General features: G+C 31.2%; 2 protein-coding genes across 2 annotated transcripts; one reads left to right on the forward strand and one right to left on the reverse strand.

The window, feature by feature from the left end:
* Positions 1–5,906: 5,906 nt before the first annotated feature.
* LOC145754965 (protein FAM227A-like) lies at positions 5,907–12,611 on the reverse strand. Its single transcript, XM_082571145.1, has 17 exons — positions 12,486–12,611; positions 12,160–12,303; positions 11,907–12,089; positions 11,503–11,565; positions 11,375–11,427; positions 10,738–10,875; positions 10,221–10,319; positions 9,783–9,887; positions 9,400–9,622; positions 8,927–9,038; positions 8,682–8,772; positions 7,898–7,957; positions 7,684–7,824; positions 7,165–7,259; positions 6,982–7,056; positions 6,803–6,875; positions 5,907–6,170 (listed from the first exon to the last, which is right to left on the reverse strand). Exons 2-17 carry the CDS (start codon positions 12,281–12,283, stop codon positions 6,093–6,095), a joined length of 1,713 nt encoding a protein of 570 aa, XP_082427271.1. The 5' UTR covers positions 12,284–12,303; positions 12,486–12,611; the 3' UTR covers positions 5,907–6,092.
* Positions 12,612–12,860: 249 nt separating this feature from the next.
* LOC145755190 (transmembrane protein with metallophosphoesterase domain-like) lies at positions 12,861–16,338 on the forward strand. The gene is made up of 7 exons (XM_082571418.1): positions 12,861–12,999; positions 13,459–14,006; positions 14,407–14,546; positions 14,681–14,851; positions 14,924–15,029; positions 15,453–15,592; positions 16,022–16,338. Exons 2-7 carry the CDS (start codon positions 13,468–13,470, stop codon positions 16,210–16,212), a joined length of 1,287 nt encoding a protein of 428 aa, XP_082427544.1. The 5' UTR covers positions 12,861–12,999; positions 13,459–13,467; the 3' UTR covers positions 16,213–16,338.
* Positions 16,339–22,875: the final 6,537 nt, after the last annotated feature.

Genomic DNA, 22,875 nt, shown 5'->3' on the forward strand with positions numbered 1-22,875 from the left:
ACTACAAAAACTTGAAACGTATACAAATTTGAACACTGTATTTTATTTTATTAAAATAAATGCTATTGTGAATACATTCTTTAACTATTTATTAATAAAAAATTTAGTATTTTTTTTTAATTTAGTAAATTTATATATTTTCCTGATTTTCTTTTTATTTATGAATATTAAAGCAAATTATAAATTAGGCTTATTTGGTGTGTTTTTGTTGAAGCCGGTCTATGCTTTTATTAATGAAAACATTCTCCTTTTTACAAATTAATTTATGTTACTACAATGACAATAATAATATATTTAAATTAAAGATTTTGTAATAATTTTTCAGTTATTGCGCACCTACAAATAATTGCAACAGATGAACAATAAAGATATAAAAACAATAATAATCAGTATGACAATTCTTCAGATATTAACATGATATATTTGGTAAACAAATCGAATGCCAAATAAATTTTTGTACAGACTATTTTTTTCTTCAGAATTTTTGAGATTGATGTAACATGCTTTAGGCTAAATACTTATTTTTCCTTTTAAGTGAATTTTGTTTACGTTTTTTGTTGCATCCTTAAGCAAAGAATGCTTGGTTAAGCCGCACAAGACTTTAGCTACTTCAATAAAACCATTTTTGATTTTATTTTAGTAGGACAATACACGTTAGATAGCTAATAATATACGTTATAAAATTATTACTTAATACCATTAAGTTTAATAAAAGAATATAATCGTAAAAGTCTTAAATAAACAATAATTTTGACAACAGCCGAGTAAGCCGGGCAACTTTTGTTACGTCATGATTGTGGCGTGGCGGATGAATGCTTGCTACCACACCTTGGTAGTCGTTTGTGATTGGGTTATTTGTTTTAATGAAGCCAAAGAACAATCAGTTTTAGTTGAGTTAGTAGTCAAAGTGGAGAAGTCGGCCATCTTTTTCGAGTTACAACTTAAACGTCAACTTTAATAATTAAAAAGTTAGTTTTTTTAGTCATGAAGCAATATACTAACAATGTTTATTTTGCTTAACAGTTTGGTATTATCAATATATAATAGATCATCTTTAAAGATTGGTGTTTCGACAGGGCGGATTTCAACAAATTAAGATAAGTTAATTTATTTCTATAAAATTTTGTGTAAACATTTGTGGTGTTGCTCTGTGAATATACAATAGGTTGGGGGTAGGAAAACGTGCGTGCCGACACTCGTTATTGTACGTCTGCTAGGCTAACTGCGTTTAACAGTCCGCATATTCAATGCGGCAACACCATTGTAAAATTAGTTTAAACGTATTAATATTACCCAATTAAATAAAACTAATTGCTATATGTTTTCCAAGTTTATAACAACCTCGCGGAGAAAAACTGATAATGGATGATGATTATAATGATAATGATGATGAATTTGTAACAAATGGAGGAGCGAAAAACCAACTCCTCCTCTACCAATTAAGGTAAAATGACGCTATAAAATATTTTATTTTCTTTAATTAGACACTGATATAACTCCCAACTGTGTTTTATTCTTTTTAGTGTCTTAGATAATCGGGGGAAGTAGCAGATGGTGATTATTCTTATAACGAATGGAGAACCGCTACTGGGCGCTGTGGGACCATACAAGTGTTAAACAAGCTGCTACGATAGCTTATGTAGATAGTCAATATACAATGTCGTCTAGGTAGTGTGTTTAATTCCTAGATATAAAAAAAGGCGAAAAAAATAAAAATTTTATCATATTTTTGGAAAACAGGCAATTACATTCTAATATAAGCCATCCTAACGTTTAAAACCTGTTTTTAAAAATTTTAATGTCACGTATTTATCAAAAAATAAAATCTGAAAATAGCGGCTCTCGTGCACCATCTTGCAGTAAAAAATATAATTCTAAAATGAAAAAAAATATTTTTGGGCTATTTGGGGCAAAAAAAATCCTTTTAATTTAATAAAAGTCAGTTTAACGTCTTTAAAATAAATTTTTGTTGAATTTCAGTAACTTAAGTTTTTTCCCAAAAACATCGATTTTTGGCATTTTCGACAAGGGCCTTGGTGTTTTTGCTAAATTTGGGCAAAAATGAAAAAAAAATAGTTTAGCATTTTTTTGCATAAAAGACACTTATAGTCTACTACAAGCTATCCAAACGTTTTAAATCTGTTTTTACCAATTTAAAAATCACGTTTTTATCAAAAAATAAAATCTGAAAAAGCGGCTCTCGTGCACCATCTTGCAGTAAAAAATATAATTATAAAATAAAAAAAAAATATTTTCAGGCTATTTGGGGCAAAAAAAAATCCTTTTAATTTAATAAAAGTCAGTTTAACGTTTTTTAAATCAAGTTTCTGTTGAATTTCAGTAACTTATTTTTTTTCCAAAAACAGCTATTTTCTCTACAAGGGTATATATAGCCTTGGTGTTTTTGCTAAATTTGGCCAAAAATAAAAAAAATTTTTGCATTTTTTTGCAAAAAAGACACTTATAGTCTACTACAAGCTATCCAAACGTTTTAAATCTGTTTTTACCAATTTAAAAATCACGTTTTTATCAAAAAATAAAATCTGAAAATAGCGGCTCTCGTGCACCATCTTGCAGTAAAAAATATAATTCTAAAATGAAAAAAAATATTTTTGGGCTATTTGGGGCAAAAAAAATTCTTTTTAATTTAATAAAAGTCAGTTTAACGTCTTTTAAATCAAGTTTCTGTTGAATTTCAGTAACTTATTTTTTTTCCAAAAACAGCTATTTTCTCTACAAGGGTATATATAGCCTTGGTGTTTTTGCAAAATTTGGCCAAAAATAAAAAAAATTTTTGCATTTTTTTGCAAAAAAAACACTTATAGTCTACTATAAGCTATCCCAACGTTTCAAATCTGTTTTTAACAATTTAAAGATCACGTTTTTTATCAAAAAATTAAATTTGAAAAAAAGCGACTCCCGTGCATTATCTTGCAGTAAAAAAATATTTATAAAAAAAAATTTTTAGACATATTCGGGCAAAAAAAACTTAATTAATCTAATAAAAGTCAGTTTAACGTCTTTAAAATCAAGTTTTTGTTAAATTTCGGTAACTTAATTTTTCCCCAAAAAACAGCGATTTTCGGCATTTTCTACAAGGGTATATATAGCCTTGATGTTTTTGCTAAATTTGGCCGAAAATGAAAAAACATGTTTTTGCATTTTTTTGCAAAAAGGACACTTACAGACTACTATAAGCCATCCTAACGTTTTAAACCTGTTTTTTTTTAATTTAAATATCACGTATTTATCAAAAAATAAAATATGAAAAAAGCGGTGGAAACAATGTCTTTAACAAATCTCGCAAGAAGTGTTTACGTCTGAACAAAAGTATCCTTAAAAACGAAAAAGATTAGGAATTATTCTAGATGAACGTAAAAGACTATAGGTAAATATTATTACAAATAAAAGGAGCTTCTGCATCTTCCCCGTTAGCCTAGTGGTTAAGGCGCGTGTCTGTTAAGTAGTTAACTCGGGTTCGGCACAGGTGACACGTCGCCTTGACCATCGCCGAAGGCGATGGGACCCGTCAAGGCGTCGCCTAACGGCGACGCAGTCGCCGGCTCGAACACCGCCTCCGGCGGTGGAGCCGAGAGTGCTCCGCCAAAAAAAGTTTTACTTTTAGACACTTAAAAAACTTTAAGATACTTACTTATAGACACTTAAGATACTTTAGATACTTTAGAAGAAAATTTTGACAAATCACTGTTGTTCGGGTTGTTGGACCCGCCACATCCGTCGAGGGCGGTATTACTTTAACCCGAACTGTGATTCGACTTATTATGGTTGGCTTGAACAACCGCAACGTCGTCGTCGCTCGAAACCCCTTATGTGTGCGAACGTGTGTGAGCGAACGTTATGTGTGTGAACAGTCCAAGGTATGTGCGCCTAGTACTCCGAAGAGGCGACTCCGTCGCCTTAGGCGACGTTAATTCGGCGACGTAGCGCCTTGTGGGCCCGTGCCCCATGCCGTGCTGGGTATCGAACCCAGCATAGCCAACTCACAAGTAGTCGACTGTCCACTCCAGCTGTCGTGGCGGCACCTAATCACCTGCATTTTCGAGGGTACTTTCGTTCAAACGTAACCTCTTCCTGCAAGATTTGTTAAAAAAACATTGTTTTTACCACTCTTGAAGATGCCCAAACGTGGACCGAACCCGAGGTAACTGAATAGCAGTCAAGCGCCTTAACCACTAGGCTAACGGGGAAGATGGAAATTTACCGATTATTTGTAATGATATTTAACTATAGTGTGATACGTCCAACTAAATTAATATCTAATCTTCTGCATTTTTGAGGATACTTTGTTCAAACGTAACCAATTCTTGCAAGATTTATTAAAAACATTGTTTCTACGACTCTTGAAGATGCCCAAGGGTGTAATCGAACCCGAGCTGACTGTTTAACAGACACGCGCCTTAACCACTAGGCTAACGGGGAAGATGAAAAATCACCCTTTATTTGTAATGATATTTATGATACTTCTTGCAAGAAGTTGTTATATAAACCTAATGAATTACTTACCTGTGATATTGCATCCAATACACTTCTTTTTTTTAGAGGCAATCCACCTAATAATTTTTTTTATTTTATTAAATCTAATATAAAATCCGTCGATTAAAATAAATGTCATTAAAATAATGTATAAACCTAAAACAAAATTGCTTCAAAATGTTTAAAATAGAATGTCTACCACCTCTGCTATTGCTAAGATTTAAACACACACAAATCGTGGACAATAGTTCAGTCGCTTAACCACAAGAGCGTGGCTGCTGAATTGGTATTTAAATTTCGAGGGTACTAGTTTTTTTTTTTTTTTTTTTTTTTTTTATATATATCTTTATCCTCGATGTGGGAAAGTCGAATGCGCGCCTTAAACATAGAGTAACATAAGTTTCTCCGACCCAGTCTCGAGTTGCCTGTGGCAGTTTGGGATATTATAGAGACTATAATTGCCGCGTAATTATGCTGCTGTTTAAGTGCTAGCTCAGCAGGAGTTTGTACCGTTTATAGCGACTTACTTAAGGGCGCTACAGCATGAGATCACTGGGGATTGAACCCACGACCTCATGTGTGGTGTAGCAAGAGTTCTTACCACTACACCACGCTGCCGGTTGCAACGTTAAAATACGTTATTAAATATTGGTTAAGAGATGTTAAAGTGTTATGTTACAGAGTTTTGCGATTTTGTAAGTGATGTATATAGCACGCTAGTATGGTTGACACTGAATCACAAAATGGCTTTAGAACCTTTAAAAAATGTCTGTGGTACTTACAATTTAATTTTCAAAAATACTGGAAAATAATTAACATTAAAAACCAGGTTACCATATTTTTTTGGGGGACGTAGAAAGTACCAAGTAGCGTAGTGAATGTATACAATCTAGTACTTTCTACGTCATCACAAACAGGGCTTCCCTTTTTTTTAATTAATTTTTAAAGTTGTATAACTTAAAAAATAGGTGAAATTATTTAAAGTTAAAACCATTTTTGTGTTCAGTGACACCATCTTTTTTTATTTTTAAGTATAAAAATATCGCTAATATAGGACTTTAAGTCTGAGATTTGAACCCACTACCGCGTTGACACAAGGCCTGTCGACTAATCACTCTGCTACTGTGGCAGCTTTATTATAACTTCATTTTTATAGCTATATTGGTTGCAATGTAAATACACATTGAAAAACTTATTGTACTCAAATTTGATTAAGCTATGTAGCTTATACTTTTAATAGCCTTCGCCAGGATTCGTACTCCAGACTTCTTAACATTAGGTCTTTTTTATGTACGAATAAAAACCTTTTTTTTAATTTAACTTACTTTGAAAGCCTATAATTTTTTTAACAAACTTAAAAAAAAACAAAAAAAAACAAACTTTTAAATATAAAAAATATCAAGTAACGAAACATACAAAATTTTCAAGATAAAGTGCACTAAGTCAAAAGAGCATAAGGTATCAATCAATAACAGGCAATAGTTAAAATTTAATACTTTTGCAAAGGTAACTAAAGAAAAGGTAAAACAATTAGGTAATTAGTATGGGCAATATAAAAAATAACTATACTTAAAATAAGTGCTTGAGATTGGGTTAGTTCAGTTTATAGATTCTGCACAAAGAGCTGCATTCAAAGCAGCAGCTGCTCCAACAATTTTAGTTTCGTCCGAAGATTTCTGAAAAAAAATAAAAATTAGGCAAGTTGAACTGAAGTAGTTATTAGTATTGATACGATATAATAACAAACATCCAATACCAGAAGTAAGTACGGAACAGGGATAAAATGTAAACTTATTCATATCTTTAAGTTATGTCAATGCACCAAGCCATAAACAAGTTAACTTTTTTTTTGTATATATCTTTATTCTCGATGTGGGAAAGTCGAATGCGCGACTTAAACATAGAGTAACATCAGTTACTCCGACCCAGTCTCGAGTTGCCTGTGGCAGTTTGGGATATTATAGATTATAATTGCCCAATAATTACGCTGCTGATTGAATGCTGCCTCAGCAGGAGTTCGTACCGTTTATAGCGCCTTACTCAAGGGTGCTACAGCATGAGATCAGTGGGGATTGTGTGGTGTAGCAAGTGTTCTTACCACCACACCATGCTGCCGGTGACACCTTATGTAAAAGGTCAGAAATTTCTATAAACCCTTCCATCACAAAAGGCAAATATAAAAAATATTTAATATCCTCTGCTCAGAATTGATATAAAATACCCAAACTGGTAAAGGGAAATCTGTATACTCCATCTGTCGACCTTGTATCAATATAATTATTTAATATTAAAAAAAAAATTAACATACCTTCATTTCCATTAGCAGAAGATTACTCAAATATCTAACTTGTCTAGGTCTTGCCAAAATCTTATTAGCTTTCCTGTAAAAAAAAAAAATTGTTAAAAACAAAAAAATAATTTTTAAAAATTTTTTTTTTAACATTTCAAATTCATTTCAGTTGATATTTTAAAATTTACAAAACATACATAGTAAATTTCTTGTGTTCATCTGCCAATTTGTTTGCAAATTCATTTCCAGTTTTCTCGAAAAACGAGTAAGTCCTGTTCAACAAAAAAAATTACAATTATTTTTAACAAAAGTTTACAATGGTTTAGGTATAAAATTTTATTACTTTAGACTATTTCAATAAATAAAAAAATTATACTAGCCGGTTAAAATTGGCAGTTGTTTCTTTAATTATGTTCGAACTTTCCAGGACGCATGCTTTAAAAGTCGGTGCTGATTTATCAGGAAAAGATTCGATCTAAAAGTTGAAAAACAAAAAAATTTTAATCGGATGTAAGTTACTCCGACCCAGTCTCGAGTTGCCTGTGGCAGTTAGGGATATTATAGATTATAATTGCCCGATAATTATGCTGCTGATTAAGTGCTGGCTCAGCAGGAGTTCACACCGTTTATAGCGTCTTACTCAAGGGCGCTACAGCTTGAGAACAATGGGGATTGAACCCATGACCTCATGTCTGGTGTAGCAAGTGTTCTTACCACTACACCACGCTGCCGGATTCATTATACACAGGGTCTTAATTATAGTAAACTTAATGCATCGACAACCACATGCATTACCCAAAAAATTACAAAAGTTAATGAAGCGGTGCATTAAGTTTGGTTTTTGTTTAATAATAATCGAAGCTTGCAATATACTATGTGGAACAAATAAATTTAAGTACCTGTGTTCTTCTAACTAGATGGTCCGTCCCTGTCGTTCTATTTAGACCACGCTGAAACAGGTATTCATCAAACAGGGGGGATCGTCCATAAATGTTAAACACACAACGATCAAACTCTGCAGATCGACCCAACGCACTCGACTAGAGAGTAAAATAAAATTAACATTAAAAAAAAATTTTTTAAAATTAAAAAAAAAATTTATTATTAACTTACTGATACATAAGGCTTGTTGTAAAGGGACAATTTATTTGCCTCGTCATCAGATTTCGGAACCTTAAAAGTTAATTGGATTAAAAAACTAAATATAATAGGGCTAAGTTAATAAAATTTACATATATATATATATGATAAATAAAAAAACACATTATTTATTACTTAATCGAATAGAATATAAATAACATGCATTAATAAAATGACAAAACGAAACAAGATTGCATGCATTAACATAAATTTGTCTACCTTCTAGCAAGAACTAAAAGTCAAACACAAAAGAGAACTTAACAAAAAAAGGGAAAAATCCCTGAACAAAATAGGAGAAAACTACAATTGGCATGAAAAAAGAAAGGCATACCGAAAAACTCAGTTACTACAAAATGACTTACAATCTACAAAACATAACACAAATGGACACTTGAAATATATATTTAACATAATTCCCTAATTCTCTATGTTGCTGCAAATCTTTTTATTGAATAATACAGAGAATAAATAACCGGCAAAATGGTTTATAGTCAGAACACTTGTTTTCACAATGTAAGGTCCTGGGTCAATCCCCACTGCTCTTATGCCGTAGCGACCTCGAGCAAGTTGCTATAAACTTTTACTGAGCTAATACTTTAATCAACAGCTTAGAATAAGCTGTAAGTTATAATCTATAATATTCCTAACTGCCAAAGGCAACTTAAGACTGGGTCGGGTACCTAATGTTACTCTAAGTTTAGGCCGTGAAGTCTACCTTCCCACATCGAGAATAAATAAATGTGAAATAAAGGTATACCTCAGTTATAGTTGAAAGAGTTTTCTCAGCTGTTTCATTTGATCTTGTTTTTAAAGAAGATACAGTAGACAGTGCTTCAGACCTTGTTCTCCTATAAAACAAAATTAAGAACAAATCGTAATCTGGCGTTAGAAAAAATAAATTTGGGTATTAAAAATTACAATTTTTAGGCATACAATAATGCTTATTGGTTGGTAAATGCAATTTAAAAGTCTGCGTAAAAAATGTTTTTAAGGTAAACTAACTTAATTATATCTTTGTTTGACCCAGTTCTAGATTGAGTCTTGGAAGAGAACGAAGAATTACTCGGACTTATTTTTCCTGCACTGGCGGTTGCAGTTTGACTTCTTTTTTCATCTAATCAAACAAATAATAAAACTATAAACTGTTTTTTAATTATGTCATTTAAGTCACGTAATTGGTATATATATATATATATATAAAAAAATTGAAGGGAATTTTCTAGAGGGGTGGGGTATGAGAGGGTTAATATCCAATATCTACAAGGGTTAATATTTATAAGGGGGTCAGTATTGTCTGTAAAAAAATGTTATTGGAGAAATGGTTTAAAAATGTTTATTTAATAAAATGGTTTTTAGTTTTATGTCGGTAATTTTAAAGAAAGTACTAAAAGGCGCAGAAAAATAAATCCGAAAACAGTTTCAAGTTTTAACGTACTTGCAAAAAGTTGAATATTAAAAATCCTGAAATTTCTTACTTTTAACTTTCATGTTTTCCTCTTTTCTCATTCCTCTTGGTTCCAGGTCAAAATAATTCCACTTTTCATATTGTCTCGGAGGAGGCTTTATTCCATTTATCCAAACAGTCGTAGTAGAAATGAGAATCTCCTTGAATTGGGGCTCGTCAAACTGTCTCCACGATTGTGGGAAGGCCAGACAAAAAGCAGAGTAAACTGATTGTGCTAGAATGTTGGCGTAACTCTGCATGAAGTAAGAGTAGCAAAGAAAAAAAATTTTTAATACAATCTAAAATTGTCATGTGTACTTTGGCAAAATACCAGTGCATTTTTAGCAATAACATAAGGTGCTTTTATTAAGGTTTATTATGACTAAAGTTAGTTTAAAATAAGACAAAACATACCATGAAAAAGGTATCCCGAAATTTTGGGCTGTTGGACATCAGCAGAAATCTCGCAAAATTCTTTGCGATCCTCTTAAACAAATTGCTTTGATTTTCAGCATGGGGCTACGACAAAAAGAAATAAACAAATTTGAAAAAAATGACACATCATTTTTATGGTTTTAAATTTTGTATATATTTTTTTTTGGAAACATCTTTATTCCCGATGTGAGAAAGTCGGTCCGCGCTTTAACATAGGGTAACATCAGTTACTCCGAACCAGTCTCTAGTTGCCTGTAGCAGTTTGGATTATTATAGAGACTATAATTGCCTGGTAATTATGCTGCTGATTAAGTGCTGGCTAAGAAGGAGTTTGTACCGTTTATAATGCCTAACTCAAGGGCACTACAGCATGGGAGCAGTAGGCTTTAATTTGTATTAATCAGAAAGGATACCTACATGATATTTGTTAATGAAAAACCACCAGAAGGTATCTTGCAAGATTGATCGCTGAGTTTGTGAATAAATCATTTTTTTAAACTCCTTGCAATAAGTCGGCTAAAAAAATGAATTTAAAACGAGTAAAATATATCTAAATTAAGTATAAAAATAAAAATTAGACATATATAAACTCCGGCAGCAAGGTGTAGTGGTAAGAACACTTGCTACACCACACATGAGGTTGAGGGTTCAATCCCCACTGATCTCAGGCTGTAGCGCCCTTGAGTAAGGCGCTTTAAACGGTATGAACTCCTGCTGAGCCAGCACTTAATCAACTGCATAATTACAATTATAATCTATAATATCCCAAACTGCCCTAGGCACCTTGAGACTGGGTCAGAGTAACTTATTGAGGATAAAGATATATACAAAAAAAATACAGAACAGAATATAAAAAAGTGGGAAAAAATTTTAAATAAAGCAACAAAAGTATATACGGAAATTAAAACAAAATTAAATTATTTTAGCATCTTACCTTTTTTCTTAAATGATTCTGTGTTGAAATGACATAGTCAAGTACAGTGGTAGCTTCCAGAGCATGGGGTAGGGGGGTTACCCTTGTTGTGAAACCGGGGTACTGTTGCAACTCAACCAATCTTGGGGCATCCGATTTCTAAGTAAAAAAAATATATAATTTTAAGTTCAAAAAAACATATAATTTATATATGTAAAAGAGCTTTAAAAATAAAAAAATGGCGTTTGTGGTGTGCTAGTAAATTATCGAGGGCAAGTTATAGTTGAGAGTTCTAACCATATTATGACAATTAAACTCCCACCAAAAGGCAAACTTTGGACTAGTTAATATTTTTTTTTTGTATATATCTTTATCCTTGATGTGCGAAAGTTGAATGCGACTTAAACATACAGTAACATCAGTTTCTCCGGCCCAGTCTCGAGTTGCCTGTGGCAGTTTGGGATATTATAGATTATAATAGCCCGATAATTATGCTGCTGATTAAGTGCTGGCTCAGCAAGAGTTCATACCGTTTATAGCGCCTTACTCAAGGGCGCTACAGCATGAGGTCAGTTGGGATTGAACCCACGACCCTATGTGTGAAGTAGCAAGTGTTCTTACCACTAAACCATGCTGCCGGTCAATATTAAGGCCTTACCTTTGCGGGAGCTATGGTTTTCTTCTTGACTTTCCATTCATCTTGAAAATCAACTAAAAAGAAAAAAAAATGGTTTTATTTGTATCGTTGTGGTTTCAAAGGAGAGTTGGTATAAAATTAGGTTTTACTTGAGTAAGTGGAATCCTGAGAAAATTTGCCGGCAAATTTTTGGGTCGCTTTTTCTTCTCGTTCTGAAATAAACAATTTGAAAACATTAAATTTAAAAGCTTAAAAAACATACAAGAATCATTAATTGACTGATATGGATACACAATTAGTTACAACGTATGCATTTAACTTTGATATAGAAGTACCAACTTCACGATCTAAACATGGGGTAATAATTTTTACCTGATCCAGTCTTAAAACAACATTTTTAGTTTGGGATATTATTATTGTTTGTCCTAGAAGCAGCAGGAATTAAACCAGGTACTTCACATAGTAAAGCCAAATATTTTACCCACTACACCAAAGTGTTAGTTTTACACAAAGTTTCTAAATGTCTTAAAATAAAAATTTTTGGCATAACTACCTTTGGCTGACCTTGTCGATCTTCTGGAGGAGAGTTTTCGCCTAAAAGTTGCAGTGGCTGGATCATACGCCTCCTCAACCGGAGTTCGACTTTCTATTGCAAGTTTATTATCGTACTTTGATAACTCTGAATCCAAGTTACAAATTCTTTCGTTAACTCGTTGAATTGAACCAACCAAAAAAGCTAGACAATAAAAATTAGGTTCAGAAAAAACTGAAGTATAAATTGGTTTAAATAAAATTTTAAAATTTACGAGCAGGTTTGATCTTTTGCAAATTCAACAATTCCTTCTTTTTTCTTTCAACTTTTTTTGTGACATCGAATAAATCTTCCTCACATAAGCTCATAGGTGAAGCAATACGACTTATGTCAGCCATTTTGTTAATCCCTTATTACCCTTTTCAGTTTTTTAAGGAAATAAAAATTAAACAAATTAAGATGGAAAAAAATACAAATATATATGCACTAGCACTACCCGCTTGTATAACTAAAAAACACAGCAAGAAAACAATTTGCGTTTAAATATTGCATAAATACACTAATACAAAAATAAACTAGTATAGTTATAATTTTGCTTACCTGTTATGTCAAGTATCCATTCTGTCTTTGCACTTGAGAAAATTTCAGGTTTCCCGCGCCGTCATAGCAACCATGATTTACAATTAATGACGTCATTGCCCGCGAAATTCGAATCCAAAGATAATACCGGTTAAAATTAGCCTATTCACAGGGTTTATAGAACTACAATTGCTTTTAACAAGTGTTTTATCAATAAAACCACGTTTCAACAATGTAGCGGCCATTTAAAACCGGAAACAATGTTGTGAAAGAAACGTAAATGCGGAAAAAATTTTGCGATCCGCAAAGTACTTGATCCGATATAAATGCATGAATTTTAAAAATCTGCGGAAGCCATAATCCGTTATTTTTTTTAAATCCGTATTTATTGTTTACATACTTCCTGGTTTGTTTACATACCAAAAGACCAATAATATTTAGGAATACAAGTTGTAAAGTATTTATTAGACTTCTTTATGTGATTTCCGAATTGGATTAAATATTCTGGACTATCTTTAACCCAACCAGACCACAGGTAACCACAAAACATCTTTAGTTAACAGTGAAGTCCTGGGTTTGATCCCTACTGCTTTTATGCTGTAGAGCCCTTATGTAAGTCACTGTAAACGGTATGAACTTTGACTGAGCCAAAAGTAATTAACATTTAATGATATCCCAAACTGTCAAAGGTAACTCAAGACTGCATCAGGGTAACTGATGTTATTCTATGTTTCTGTCGTTAAGTCAATAAAATTACATTGAAACTAAACTGGGTTTGGTGACCATGCCATAAAATAATTAAAATCTTCATGTAAACATTAATACTTTTGGCATTACTTTTGGTTTAAATCATTAAATTGATTTTGTCATTTTTTCCCGTCGCATTATTGTAATATTAATTGTATATAGTATTTATTATTTACTTTTATCAATGCACGAAAAACCAAAATAAAAAAAAAAAAAATAAATTAATGTAAAAAAATTATCTGTGCAGAAACATACTATGAGTCCGCATGATGATACCTCCAAATTTTGGACAAAGCTTTCAGCAGGCGTCGGTTGTTTTTCCCTATTCATGTTCGAAGCTTTTGTGTTTATCAGCATGTCCCATGAACTGAAGTACAAAATATACAGATTTCAATTTGCGATTGTTCTTAACATTGTGTTTATTGTGGGCTCCAAGTATCTGTGGAAAAGATTAATTAAAGACATTTTAAGGCCAATAACACCAAAGATTATTACCTACCCATGGAAATTTCTAGTTGTTGTGTATTTGGGGTTATCCCACTTGGCCCCATTTACAATTTACACCCTTCATGATGACCCAACGTTTATTGGCATGGCGGCATGGACTTGCTTTGGAGCTTATATCATTTTATTTTTTACGCTCTTTCCATTAAGCATGGTGGTTCATCTACTAAATAAGCTGACACATAGAAGGTTAATCAGTCGACGAAAACAATCAGTTTTTTGTGTTATTTTCGTTTCAATTTTTACATGGTTTGCCTATAATGTAGCAGCCAGTGCACCAGACATAGTTAAGTAAGTTATTGTTTTTTATTTTTTTTTTCACATTTATTTATCCTCGATGTAGGAAGGTCAACTTCACGACCAAACCATGGTGTAACATCAGTTTAAACCAACCAAGTCTCGAGTTGACTTTGGCATTTTCGGATATCATTGATTATATTTGCCCACTAATTTTAAGTTGCTGATGAATGTGTTGGCTCAGCAGGAGTTTATACCGTTTATGGCCCCTTACTTAAAGGCACTACAGCATGGGAGCAGTGGGGGTCATACTCAGGATTGCATGTAGTGAAGACAAATGTTATGACCAGTGGCCACTACATTATGCTGCTGGTTATACTTTTTTCTAAATGCAAAATGTTTAGGCCAATTCAAAAAGTATATTTACCATGTTAAATTTGAATTTTCATTTTAGTGTTGAAGTTCCAGTGAAAAATTTGCCAAAATCGATGACCAACTTAAGAATAGCTCTAATATGTGATATACATCTCGGCCCAACGGTTGGATTTACCCTTCTTAACCGAATCGTGAAAATGACTAAAGACCTAGATGCTGGTAAAGATAAAAAAATTGAATTTTAAAAAATATAAATATAATTTTTGTTGCCAATCTAAAAAAAAGTTTGATTAAAAATGAAATACACAATTAGGCTAAAATGAGTGGTTAAACGATGTGTTTTACCTTTTTAGATATGGTTATTTTGGCTGGTGATTTAACGGATGCAAGAGTTAAAGATATGGGTCATGTGGCGAGGCCGCTAAGTGAATTAAAACCGAAATATGGAAAATACTTTGTAACAGGAAATCATGAATATTACACCGGAGATGTGGACAATTGGTTTAATTTATTAAAAACTTTTGGTGAATATCGCGAAAGCTTTTGTATTTAATTTGCGCTATGTTTGTAATAAACTCTAAATTTTTTTTGTGTAGATTTTAACATTCTGCACAACTCCAACAAAAAAATATACAACAAGGAAAGTAAATCGGATTGGTTTTGTTTATTGGGAATCGATGACTTACAAGCTGACCAAATCAGGTCTTTATCCAAAGAGTTATAAATTGTTTTTTCAATTTTTGTCAATATCTAATGGTATATTTATGTGTGTTTTTTTTTGTATATGTCTTTATTCTCGATGTGGGAAAGTCAAATGTGCGACTTAAACATAGAGTAACATAAGTTACTCCTACCCAGTATCGAGTTGCCTGTGGCAGTTTGGGATATTATAGAATATAATTGCCCGATAATTATGCTGCTGATTAAGTGTTGGCTCAGCAGGAGTTCATACCGTTTATAGCGCCTTACTCAAGGGCGCTACAGCATAAGATCAGTGGAAATTGAACCCACGATCTTATGTGTGGTGTAGCAAGTATTCTTACTACTACACCACGCTGCCGGTTTGGCTTATGATATTTAATTTAAACCAAGTTTTTTATATTTTTGTTTGTTTTTCTTGGATAGTTACAACGATCATGGTATGAATATAACAGCTGCTTATAAGGGATGTGATGATAAACATGCTGCTATACTTATTGCACATCAACCGAAAGCTGCTAAAAAAGCCCTCGATGCGGGATATAACATACAGTTAGTACTTTCTGGTAAGTTGAAGGCAAATTAAGTATTTGCAATACAGGTTATATTTAAAGCGGGGTGTAGTGGTAAGAACACTTGCTACACCACACATGAGGTTGTGGGTTCAATCCCCACTGATCTCATGCTGTAGCGCCCTTGAGTAAGGTGCTATAAACGGTATGAACTCTAGCTGAGTCAGTACTTAATCAGCAGCATAATTACCAATTATGGTCTCTATAATATCCCAAACTGCCACAGGCAACTCGAGACTGGGTCGGAGTAACTTATGTTACTCTATGTTTAAGTCGCGCATTTGATTTTCCAACATCGAGGATAAAGTTATGTACAAAAAAAGGGGGGGGGGGAAGCGTTTAAATGTATAGAAAATTTAAAAATTTGATTTTGCTACCAAAAAAAATGTAACTTTTTTTTTAAATTTATGTTTATGTTTTAAGGGCATACTCATGGGGGTCAAATGTACCCCATTGTTTGGCTGTGTTACTTATTTAACCCCTACGTTGAGGGACTTCACAAGTATGATGGCGATAGTTATGTTTATGTATCGCAAGGAAGTGTGTATTACGGTTTTCCATTGAGACTGGGATCGCATCCAGAAATTACTCACATTACGCTTAAGGCTGTGTAATAATTTATATAGAATTTGATTTTGCGACCATTTAGTGTATGTATATTTTAAAAAATGTCACAATAACTGTTTTATACCTCTAATTCATGTGTTGCAATTATTTATAAGTGCTCTTCAATTTGAAATTCGTGCTACTAGAAAATAAATTTATTATGGTTCGAAATCTTCTATTTCAAAACATATTGTTATTGTCATCGTTGTAGCAATTTCTCAAAAAAATTAATTTGTAGTAAAATCAGAACTTTTATATTAATAATAGCAAGTACAAGTTGATAAGAGGTTGCATTATAAAATTTTGTTCTGCATAAAAGGGGCTAAATATTATTTTCTGTGGCGAATTGGAAGACTATAAGGTCAACTGTATGCTGGGAATCGACCCCAACCCGCGTCGGCCCTTACGACGATGGCTGTCGGCCCTTACGACTATGGCTGGCGTCGACCGTTACGACGATGGTTTTGAGACGCCACTGTCTCTGCCGAACAGTGGGTATCGAACCCACTACCTTTCCGAACGTTGTCACGTCGATTATCAAACTCTGAGATCCTCCTTAACTCGACCAAAACATTTACCTTTTCTTTTTGGTGGCGTCATTGCTATCTTGAGTTGTTCTTTATGTAAGTTGACGTCATTCTCTTTAAACTGCCATTTTGCGTGATGTCATCAACCGCTGTAAAACCTTAAAAATGTTAAGGAGCAATTTTCATCATAGGTTCTTCTATTGCCCTAAACATAAACAGTTGACAGTTATATCTAAGGCTAATCCGAAAAAATATTGATAACGATTCAAAGGAATTATTTTTCCCCAGAATGCCCCAAATTCGTTTTTTTTTATTTCAGAATTATTTTTTTACTGCAAGATGGTGCACGAGAGTCGCTATTTTTCAAATTTTATTTTTTGATAAAAAAGTGACTTTTAAATCGTTAAAAACAGATTTTAAACGTTTAAATGGCTTATAGTAAACTGTAAGTGCATTTTTTGCAAAAAAATGCCAAAATATTTTTTTTCATTTTTGGCCAAATTTAGCAAAAACACCGAGTCTATATATTCCCTTGTAGAAAATGCCAAAAATCGCTATTTTGGGGAAATAAAGTAAGTTACCGAAGTTCGACAAAAACTTGATTTTAAAGACGTTGAAATGGCTTAAATCAGATTAAAAAAAATTGTTTTGCCCCAGAATGCCCCAAATTCGTTGTTTTTTTTTAATTATTTTTTTACTGCAAGATGGTGCACGGGAGTCGCTTTTTTACAAATTTTATTTTATAATAAAAACGTAATTCTTAAATCGTTAAAAACAGATTTAAAACGTTTAAATGGCTTATAGTAAACTGTAAGTGCCTTTTTTGCGAAAAAATGCCAAAATATTTTTTTTTCATTTTTGGCCGAATTTAGCGAAAATACCAATGCCTATAAGTTCCTCCAGGTTGGTTGCCCATAAGTTTGTCCATTTCTCAAGAAATCACTCTCTCTAGTTCCTGTTCCTTTATTCCTCTCAAGGTCTTATTATCACACCCCTCCCTTCGCAAAATCGTCATAAAAAAAGGTTAAAATACAGCAATTAGTTAAGTACAATTAGGTCTTGTTAAAGTTATATTAAATAAAAAGGGGTGGTGCTTCATTGAATATGTGAACTGTTAAACGCAATTAGCCTGGCAGACGTACAATAACAAGTGTCAGTCTCGATCCTACCCCTAACCCATTGTATATTCAAAGAGCAACGCGAAAATATTTTATACAATATTTTAAAGAAATGAATTAACTTACTTTAATTTGTTGAAGATCGCTCCGTTGAAACACCAAATGTTAAAAATGAATTTAAATATATATTAATAAAACTAAACTGTTTAACATAATATTTAGTGTTAGAATTGCTTCAGGACTAAAAAACTAACTTTTCTTTTAATAAAGTTGTCGTTTAAGTTGTAACTGGAATAAGATGGCCGACTTCTCCATCTACAAACACTAACTAAACTAAAACTAATTGTTCCCCGGCTTTTTCAAAATAAATAACCAATCACAAACGACTACTAAGGTGTGGTAGCATGTATTCATCCGCCACGCTATGATCATGACGTAACAAGTGCTGTGACGCACAATTTATCCATCCGCAGTTTATAAAAACGTTATTTATTAAGGACTTTTACAATCATGTTTTAATAATAAACTCGTATTACTAAATAACTATTTTATAATACATATTATTAGCTAGCTAACTTTGTATTGTTCTACTTTAAAAAAATAAAAATAAAATAAAATCAAAAACGATTTAAATAAAGTAACCTAAGTTTGGTGTGCCTAAACCAATCATTTTTTTTGCTTAAGGAAGCAACAAAATACGTAATACAAACTTCGCCTAAAAAGAAAGAAAAACGAGTAATTAGCACAAAGCGCTTCACTTCAATTCCAAAAATTAAAAAAATTAAAATATGTATGGGCCTAAATCGACTTTCGTCTTTTAATTTAAATTTTGATATAAAAAATAATTTGGTAAACTAAAATAATATTCAATCTAGGTACAGAAAGTATTGCTTATGCTACTAATATTAAGGCGCTAAAATACAAATAATTTTGTTAGTACAAACGTTACCTTAATATTTACGCAATTAATAAATAACATAGATTATTACATAATTCGCATATTAATTATGACTGAGTAAATGACTTTATTGATTAGATATGTTTAAAAGGATATATTTAAATATATTTTTAATATTTAGTTAACCATTTCGAACCATATTTTATTTTTTAAATATATTTTGTAAGTTCTCTTTAAATTAGATTGCGTGCTTCTATAGTATATTTCTTTAACTAAATAAAGGAAAGTAAATTTTTTGCTACAATTGTATTAAATTATATATAATACAGTGTCCTTGTCTGCGAAGATAATTATTTGCCATTCGATTTTTTCCACCAAATATATCACGTGCATATTTAAAAAAATGTCATTAATTAATATTTTTTGTCATATTAATTGATATATATAAATTAATTTGTAAAAAAAAATATTTTAATTAATAAAAGCATATTGGTATTATATTAATAATAAAATTAAAAAAACTAAATATTATCTATTAAAAGAAGCTATATATTATTTTGAGAATACGTAAAATATTTATTTACAAAAGGTTTGTAATAGAATTAAAAAAATAGTATGGTAGGAAAAAGCAAATAACAATAACATTTAAAAATTTAAAAAAAAAAAACAACAATGAAAAACAAATGCATTATTTATTTTTTGCCTTTAATGTCCAAAATTATGTTTTTTTGTTTTAATTTTACATTTATTTTTTTACTGCAAGATGGTGCGCGAGAGTCGCCATTTTTCAATTTTTTTTTAATAAAAAAGTGATTTTTAAGTTGTTAAAAACAGGTTCAAAACATTTAGGATGGCTTATAGTAAACTGTAAGTGACTTTTTTGCAAAAAAAATGGCAAAATATTTTTTTTTCATTTTTGGCCAAATTTAGGAAAAACACCAAGGCCTATAAGTTCCTCCAGGTTGGTTGCCCATAAGTTCCTCCATTTCTCATGAAATCACTATCTCTAGTTCATGTTCCTTTATTTCTCTCAAGGTCTCATTATCACACCTTCCGGCTTCGCAAGATCGTCTTAAAAAAAGGTTAAAATACAGGAATTAGTTATGTACAATTAGGTCTTGTTAAAGTTATATTAAATAAAAGGGGTGTTGCTTTATTGAATATGTCGACTGTTAAACGCAATTAGCCTGGCAGACGTACAATAACGAGTGTCAGTCGCGATCCTACCCCTAACCCATTGTATATTCAAAGAGCAACACGAAAATATTTTATACAATATTTTAAAGATATTAATTAACTTACTTTAATTTGTTGAAGATCGCTCCGTTGAAACACCAAATGTTAAAAATGATTTAAATATATATTAATAAAACTAAACTGTTTAACATAATATTTAGTATTAGAATTGCTTTTTGACTAAAAAAACTAACTACTCTCTTAATGAAGTTGTCGTTTAAGTTGTAACTGGAAAAAGATGGCCGACTTCTCCATCTACAAACACTAACTAAACTAAAATTGATTGTTCCCCGGCTTCTTCAAAATAAATAACCAATTAAAAACGACTACTAAGGTGTGATAGCATGTATTCATCCGCTACGCTATGATCATGACGTAACAAGTGCTGTGACGCCCAATGTATCCATCCGCTGTTTATAAAACTTTGTTTATTTAAGACGTCTACCATCATATTCTAATAATAAACTGATATTACTAAATAACAATTCTCTAAGACATATTATTAGCTATCTAACTTTGTATTGTTCTACCTTAAATAAAGATATAAAATTAAAAATGATTTAAATAAAGTAACCTAAGTTTGGTGTGCCTAAACCAAGCATTTTTTGCTTAGGGGAGCAACAAAAGACGTAATCAAAACTTTGCTTAAAAAGAAAGAAAAACGAGTAATTAGCACAAAGCGCTTCACCTTGATCCCAAAAATTAAAAAAAAAATTATGTATGTATGGACCTTAATCGACTTTTGCCTTTTATTTAAATTTTTATAAAAAAATTAATTTGGTAAATTAAAATAATATTCAATCTATCACATAAAGGATTGCTTTGTTACTAATATTGAGGCGCTAAAATACGAATAATTTTGTTAGTACAAACGTTGACTTAATTTTTACACAATTAATTAATAACATAAATTGTTATATAACTCGTATAATAATTATGACTGAGTGAATGACTTATTTAATTAAGTATATTTAAAATGATATATTTAAATATATTTTTAATATTTAGTTAACCATTCCAAACCATATTTTATTTTTTAAATAGATTTTGTGAGTATTTTAAACTAGATTTCATGCTTCTATAGTATATTTCTTTAACTAAATAAACCAAACTATTTTATTTGCTACAATTGTATTAACATATATATAATACAGTGTTGTCGTCTGTGAAGATGATAATTGGGATTCGATTTTTTCCACCAAATATATAACGTGTATGTTAAAAAAAATGTCATATTAATTGATATATACAAATTAGTTTGTAAAAAAAAAAATATATTTTAATTAATAAAAGCATGTTTGTATATGTTAATAATATAATTAAAAAAAATAAATATTATCTATTAAAAGAAGCTATATATTATTTTGAGAATAGGTAAATATTTATTTACAAAAGGTTTGTAATAGAATTAAAAAAATAATATGGTAGGATAAAGCAAATATCAATAAAATTTACAATTATTTAAAAAAATACAAGAACAAAAGAACAAATGCATTATTTAATTTTTTGCCTTAAAAGTCCAAAACTATGTTTTTTTTTAATTTTATAATTATTGTTTTTACTGCAAAATGGTGCACGAGAGTCGCTTTTTTCAAATTTTATTTTTTATTAAAAATGTGATTTCTAAGTTGTTAAAAACATGCTTAAAACGTTAGAATGGCTTGTAGTACACTATTAGTGCCTATTTTGCAAAAAAATGCCAAAATATTTTTTTTTCATTTTTGGCCAAATTTATAATTATTTTTTTACTGCAAGATGGTGCACGAGAGTCGCTTTTTTTAAATTTTATTTTTTGATAAAAACGTGATTTTAAGATTGTTAAAAACAAAATTGAATGTCTGTGTTAAAATTCTAAAAGCAAGTTTATTCTGGGTTGAACTATACAGCTAATTTTTATATATAATCTTGTCCAGGCTTGTTTCGGATATCTGCAATGCAATCTTTGCTCATAATAAATACTTTATCAAACTTCTTTAACATCTTTTGCCTAGTAACTTTTTTTGTATATTGACCTTTTGATGTTGTCTTTTTTTCTAAAAACAAATAAAATATAATTATGGACCCCAGCGTAGTGGACACTATACTTTGTTGTAGTAAATGCTGGGTTTGATCCCTTTTGTCGTCATGCTGTATCGCCCTTAAGTAAAACGCTAAATTTGGTATAAACCCTGCTAAGCCAAAAACAATCTACAGTTTCATTATCAGGCAATTATAATTAACATAACATCCAGAACTGCTAAAGTCAATCAAGACCGGGTCACAGTACTGATGTTTTTTCTATGTTTAAACCAAGAAGCAGACCTTACCACATTTAGGATAACTAATACATAAACTTGAACATAAGGTTATTTAATATTTTTGGTCATGTTTACTAGGGGCCATTTACAAGGAAGTTGCAGTTTGAACAAACCCCTTTTTTACATTTTTAATTTGAATAGTAAATGCAAAAAAACTTGCGTTATTTCGCTATAAATACCTTTATTTTAAAATAAACTCAATAAAATATATAAACAAAAGTTAATAAAGGTTTTTACGTTCAAATTTACAGAAACAATAAAAAACAAATAGCTATAGAAAATACAAATAGCCTAAGGACATCTACACCCCAAATACCGCATTTAAAAATGTGAGTTACTAACGCGACAAGTTAAAATAATTCAAATCGAAAATAAAATTACAAAAAATTAATACCTAAACATATTGTAATATATACAGTATAGCACCAGTCACTATCAATAATTGTTAGAATTAACAAAATAAGTACTAAAAACAGTATATGTGTATTAATGACAAAGTGCATATCTAGCAAATCTTAATAGGACCTTGTACACAATTGTTGCAAATTAAATTATGTTATGCAATCTATTTACCTACACTCAATCACTGGCCAAT

The sequence above is a fragment of the Corella eumyota genome, chromosome 6, assembly GCF_963082875.1.
Source record: "Corella eumyota chromosome 6, kaCorEumy4.1, whole genome shotgun sequence".
Taxonomy (NCBI): Eukaryota; Metazoa; Chordata; class Ascidiacea; order Phlebobranchia; family Corellidae; genus Corella; species Corella eumyota.